This window comes from Halyomorpha halys, unplaced genomic scaffold, assembly GCF_000696795.3.
Source record: "Halyomorpha halys isolate HHAL.00 unplaced genomic scaffold, Hhal_1.1 Scaffold12.1, whole genome shotgun sequence".
Taxonomy (NCBI): Eukaryota; Metazoa; Arthropoda; class Insecta; order Hemiptera; family Pentatomidae; genus Halyomorpha; species Halyomorpha halys.
In genome coordinates this window covers 1,431,104-1,437,811 of record NW_027109908.1, presented here as the reverse complement: position 1 = coordinate 1,437,811, position 6,708 = coordinate 1,431,104, and the positions used below count along the sequence as shown (strand labels likewise).

Genomic DNA, 6,708 nt, shown 5'->3' with positions numbered 1-6,708 from the left:
TTCTTTAATTTGCTTATACTCTTTACTTTAACATTATTTTCAAATGTAATGTATCATTTAACTGCCAATCCCCCACCACTCTCACTCGTTCCTGTCAACCTTTCATTTTCGTACTCGCCTACCCTCTTTGAGGTATGTTTCCAATCTTGTACATTATCTTCCCTTATTTTTGGTTTTACTCTTATTCAATTTTTCTATCTTTTACTGTGAACTGTATTTTATATTTTTTTATTTATTTATTAGCTGTTATTTCCATTTTCATTAATTGTCAAAAACCTTTGTTATTCTTATTTAATTTTACGTTTTTATTTTTTAATTGGCATTGTTCATTTATTTTTACCTCATTAAAGTGTGTATATCTTTTTTAGCCCTGATGAAGCCCTGCAACGTGGGGCAAAACGTTGGTTCATATTAAATAGTTTGATGACTACTTGAATTTTTTTTCTTTCACCGTACCCATCTTATCTTCCTTTTATTATCACATACGGTCAATCATCGATCTTCCAGTAAGTAAATTTAAAATTTATTCTTAAATATTATGAAGTGATTACTATTTCTAGCATACCTTTTTGATTTAAATAACAAAAGTGTTGATTAATTTTTTTTATTTAATTAATTCTACACCCATCCATTTTGGACAACCACTCACACGATTACCATATGTATATAGATCAAAAATTAATTATGTTACTTATGAACTATAAAGATATACAACAAAGTTATACTTTTCACACAATTCAAAATCCAATTAAACACTATTTTTCTATAATATCTTAATTAAACTAATGGTTCATTGTGTTACTTAACATAATCATATTATGTATTGTTAATATCTATTAGTATTAAAAAAAAAATCTCATTATTGTTAAGTTATAATTTTAAAACAATGATATTATTCTTTATTTTTATATGAAAACTGAACAAACAATTTGGTTTATTACCTAGCTTCTATGACAAACTCTAAATTATCCCCAACCAGCAGACTTACCATTTATTAAAATAATTAAGGTTTTATAAACATATGGAGTAGAGCTATGGTAGTTTCATTCAAAAGTAATGTGAAATTAGTAGGCATATCTTAAAAGTGATAAATGACTTTCTTTACAAACACTTAGACATAATTATATTATCAGTAACTGGAATAGAATACTAAAATAAATTCTGAAAACGGTTGAATTATAAAATGGACCATTTAGTACAATTAAATCTGCCACGAATCCATACATGATGACTTACGAGGTTACACGGAAAAGAGGTATAATTGTTTAATCACTATCCAAATATGAACTTAAATTAGAGTTACAGACAGACAATTAAATTTTTTGTTAAAATATGTTTTTATGGTATAAATAATATATATATATATTTTTTTTTCAGGGTTCATTTTTGGAAGAATAACATTTGTGGCCAAAGTCCAAAGAATGATCTCTTGCAGAGGAAAAGATAGAAGAAGCCCATCGTCAAATCATGAAAAGTCCTGATGAAGAATTATCAGATCAGAATCCTATCCACGGACACTTATTCAAGCTAAAACTCCTTGTGTTATTTATATGTCATGGACTGACTAGTGGGTATTCCTTCAATTTGGGGGCAAAGATAAAAGAAGCTGGGAAATTTGAGGATTTAGTGTTCGAATTTCATCAAGACAAAACAAAATTTTTTCGTCTGTTACTAGCAAAACATAAAATTGACAAAACTGTAAGCTCCATAACTATTAATTCACTGTTAAACATCAAAAGTGAATTCTACTTACCGAAGTATTTTTTTTCTTATCTAGATGCAAAAAAGGAGAGCCTGTTTAGAGAAGGCATCATCAAAGATGTTATTATTTGTACCAATATTAATTTTGATAATAATATTTCAAAGAGAAAAGGTGAAATTCAACTCTTAACAAATACAGATGGTATTTTGGACATTTATACAGGCTCTGTAACTAAACCTAAACGTTACAAGTTTACTGAAAAAATTATACCAAAATTAAAAAAACCTTTAAATGATTATAAGTCTAAATCAAAAACGGTGCTTTCTGATTATAATGATGATGATATTGAGGATTTCATAAATCATTTGATCTTTGCTGTGGATTGCCCGAGTGAACGAGAGCTAGATGAGGTAATAAAAAAAGAACTAGGAAATAAATTTGATTTTCCCAACAATTTTTTCTCAGTAGAAAGTACTTACTGTAGGTTTATGATAACAATGATCGACTGGCTTAAGGCAAAAGTCAGAGGAAGATTCATTTCTGATAAAGAAGGTAAACAGTTTTTTGAAGAAGCCAAAAAGGGTATCCCTGTTCTATTTAATATCAGGAGTCCTGTTGAATCATTCACGGGAAGAACTAAAAATCTGGCTAATTTGCACAAAATACTGAATGTAAATACTGGTAAAACTCAAGTTGTCTGTATTTCTGGCATCGGAGGCATAGGAAAGACTGAACTGGCCAGAAAGTACATCAGTAAGTTTGGAATGGAGTACAATAATAATGTTTTATGGTTTAATGCTGGGTCGTTTCAAACATTGGAGGCTTGTTTCCGCTCACTAGCAAGCAACAAACTCAATATAGCCACAAAGAATGCTGATGGAGAAGATAGGAGATTGATTTCTATAGTTGAAGATATATATAGAACTATTTCAAAGAGAAATAGTCTCATAATTTTTGATAATGTCCAACATTACCAAAGCAAAAATGAATTTGATGAAGGTATTGATAAATTTTTACCACCAATTTCTAATGTTTCTAATCCGTATATTCTTATCACATCACGTAATCAAATATGGCCCCCATCCATCCATGTTCTATCCCTTGATATGTTTGAAAAGGATGAAGCTATCCAATTTATTTCAAAAGTTCTTAAAACAGATGTTAATGAAAGTTCAGCCCTAGCAGATGAACTGCAATATTTTCCTTTTTCAATAAAACAAGCAGTTTCATACATCAAAGTTCAAAACATGAAATTACAAAACACAGGTTCACATTTCAATATCACCTCTTACCTCAATCTTCTTAAAAAAAAGAGAAAGGATGTTCTTAACTTTCCATTTACTGAGGACAGCGATATTGACTACACCAAGACTGTTTATATTACTTGGAATGTAACTTTGGATTTGATAAGAAAATCTAGATATGGCAATGAAGCATTAAAAATTTTGAATATCCTCTCCTATATGGCTCCAGAAGAGATACCTATAGAAATATTTTTAAATGTAGTGAAAGACTATGATGCTTTATCATCTGCATTGGAAATATTAAAACAACATTCTATGATTAGCATTCACCGCAAACTTATAACTTCAGAACAGCAAGTAGTAGTGGTTAATGTGAATAGAGCTGTACAAGAAGTTATCAGGTTGAAATTGGTGGAAGATAATGAAGATAAGTTGGTTCTAGAAGAAGCCTTAATGATTTTTACCAAAAGGGAAAATGTGAATATCAAAACTCTAAATCATGCTATGTCTGTTTGGGATTATTCTAGTGTAGACGGAGCCCATTCAGAAGATACAGGAGCATGTTGTTCTTTAGTTTCTGCCTATGTCTGTATAGACCTTTTAAGAAACGAACAATACACAGAGTTGTTTTCATTTGTACATAAAGCTATTGAACTCTCAAGTTCATTACCAGTGGATAATAAAAGGGTTCAGGCCTGTTTAATGATTTTAAGACAACATAAGGGCATTACATTACAAATATTAGGTAAATATAGTGAAGCAATGGAAAGTTTTCAAGAAGTGCTATCATCCAGTGAAGCTATGTATGGTAAAGACCATCCATTGTCAATCGACATCAAGAGATGCTTGGCTAATATCTTGTTAAAGGAAGGGGATCGCAATGAAGTGATAAAACTCAGTTCTGAATTTGTTAAGAAAGTTCCTCTTTCTTCGGATGGGGAATCGACACTTGTTGAGACTCCTCAAGGAAAAAACGAGGAAGTATTAGACACTTTGGAAGAGATCACAAAAAGCATTCACCCGCCAAACAGTACTGATTCTAAGAAATTCTTAGCACATATATTTCTTCTTGAAGGTAAGTACGAAGATGCATTGCTTCTTTATCAAACATTAGATTACAATGAGGAGGATAACTCAACAACAAGCAATAATTTGAATACTAAAATCGATATTCAGGAGAAATATGAAGCTTTAAAGGAGTATAAACAATTAGTAGAAAAAGTAAAGACAATTTATGGTGATCAGCCTGGTACATTACGTTCTCAGTCCAAAATAGCTGAAATGCTTAGAAAGCTAACTAGATTTGATGAAGCATTGGAACTGTTTGAAGAGACATTTGAGAAACAAAAAACTCTTTTGGGAAAAGATGACTTTTACACCTTAGAAACCCTGTTTGGTAAGGCAATGACTCTTGAAGATCAAGGGAAGTTTAGCGATTCTTTGAGGATCTATCAGGAAGTGTTGGAAAACAGGATTAATAGATTTGGAAAGGAGCATCCGTCTTCTTTAGAAGCATATATTAGTATTGGCAACATACATTATAAACTGAAAGATTATGATAAAGCACTCAATAAATATAATGAAGTTCTGAGTATAAGGAAGAAAACAGAGAACAAATGTGATAATCTGGATCTAATGATAAAAATAGGAAAAATATATTTTAATATAAATGAGATTCACAGAGCATTACCAATTTTGGAAGATGCAATACAATTTATAAAAGATAGTTATGGCAGTGACCATTCTGACTATCTATCTGTAAGTACCCATATAGCAGAGATATTCCTTAAGCAAGGAAAGTATAATTTAGCGCTTGAGCGTTTTCAACATATACTTGAGATTCAAAACAAAAAATTAGATGAGGATCATCCAGATTGTTTATTTACAAAATATTTTATAGCCAAGACAGTTTCTTTAAAAGAATATGCAGTACATCTTAAAGCAGTCATGTAAAATTAAGTTTTACAGTAACTATCACCATGTAGCGATGCTACCTATGAACGCCTGGTTGAACTAAGAACTTTACTGCTTCCCGCTAGGAGTCTGTTCGAGTTGTGTGGTGCTTATTTAAGTGTAAATATTTAATCATTTTATGTATAAATCATGTAAATGTGGTCGTAATAGCAAATATATTACTTTAATAAATAAACTTTACCAAAAGAATACACTGAATCACAGTAAAGTAATTCTTACAGGCTGTGCTTCTTGCAGACCTTTGCATCCTTAGCAAAATCATTACTCCAGAGCTACTGAAATTACTGGAGGTATTCATCACGTGTTTAATGTGTTACATGTATTAAGTATAGAGTTGTGAGCAGCCCTATTTAAAGTCATGTTAAATGGGTAAGAGCTCCTAGTGGATTTTCTGAGAAACTTATTTTATAACCTTTCCTTCCAAAACTTCTTGTCATTGTTTACTTCTAAGTTTTGATTAAAGTATTTTATTACAACATCTAAATTAAGTGAAAAGTGGAAGTTGTGTGAAAAATTGGCTACTGAGTGCCTTGTTGATCTTCTAACTTGTGAGGAACAGCATCAAGATGAGCTAATTGACAATCATCATTGCATTATTTTTATTGTCATTCATTGCTTTATTAGTTATAAAAACCTGACAGAGTTGATTCTATTTACCAGGAAGCGGAAATTGGGTATATTTCAAACCCCGATTTTGTTTGGCAATCAACTCCAAAAAGGTCAAATACAATGGAATTAGTTTTGACGCAAAACTGAACTGAGGATCTCATTTGGCAGAAATTAAAAGAAAAATCAAATCGATTGAATTTTAAAATATACCTTCTTAAACTTGAGTTACTTAGTGAATCTAAAGGTTGTGGAAATTCTTTAATTGATTAAAACACAGAGAGCACCTACATTTGTCTATTGTAGTTCTAAAACAAGGCTAACCGAACACAAAAATGTGGATACAGCGTATGAGCCCTTTGTTGTGTGCCTAAAAACATACACCCGAACAAATTCAAGCGAACTTATACCAAATAACCAATTCACACGTTTGCGCATGCACGAATTAGTAGCGAACACGTAGAGGCAATTTTATATATTGATACTAAGAAAATGGCAGGAAAACACGACAGGACCGTGTTGCGAATCGGCCATGGCTGGCTGCTGCTAGAACTGTTACATTCCAACATGGCGCGACCTAGGAGCTAAGGTATGAACTACGATCATCAGACAAACATCGTATATTGATGTAGGTTTTTTCTTGTAAGTACTTTAATTTAACACATGTAATAATCATGTAATATATTGTTCTTTCTTTTTCTTCCTCCTCAGTGCTTCTCAGCGTGGAGGTGCATCGAAACAAGCGTTCCATCTGTCCTGGTTCCTTGCCAATGCCCTCATGGAATCCAATAGATTTCCTCTATTCTCTCCCAGTTTAGCCACATTTTCCTGCCACGACATCCTTGGCCTTCCTCTTGGTCTTTTGCCAGTTGGTTTAACTTCGAAGAATTTTCGCGGTCCACGGTCTTCATCCATTCAACATATATGTCCAAACCACTTCAACTGCCTCTCCTCTAGAATTTCAGTTAGTGGTTTCACCCCTAGCTCCCCTCTTTTTTTTTCGGCCGACTCCCATTGGAGTCCTATACTGCTCCTCTCTTATTGGAGTCCTATACTGCTCCTCTCTTATTGGAGTCCTATACTGCTCCTCTCTTATTGGAGTCCTATACTGCTCCTCTCTTATTGGAGTTCTATACTGTTCCTCTCTTATTGGAGTGCTATACTGCTCTCTTATTGGAGTCC

General features: G+C 32.5%; 1 protein-coding gene across 6 annotated transcripts in view; it reads left to right on the top strand.

Moving 5' to 3' along the window:
- Nucleotides 1-6,693, top strand: part of LOC106679233 (uncharacterized) — a 44,906-nt gene extending 38,213 nt beyond the window's left edge. For 3 of the 6 annotated variants that reach the window (XM_067048074.1, XM_067048073.1, XM_067048075.1), the window contains 3 exons: nt 369-506; nt 1,378-6,154; nt 6,238-6,693. In XM_067048074.1, coding sequence (XP_066904175.1) covers nt 1,468-4,899 — 3,432 coding nt within the window. In that variant the 5' untranslated portion in view covers nt 369-506; nt 1,378-1,467 and the 3' untranslated portion in view covers nt 4,900-6,154; nt 6,238-6,693. The remainder of the gene's footprint in view (nt 1-368; nt 507-1,377; nt 6,155-6,237) is intronic. The other 3 variants (XM_014418260.2, XM_067048077.1, XM_014418272.2) reach the window with 1 other exon arrangement.
- The last annotated feature ends 15 nt before the right edge of the window (nt 6,694-6,708 follow it).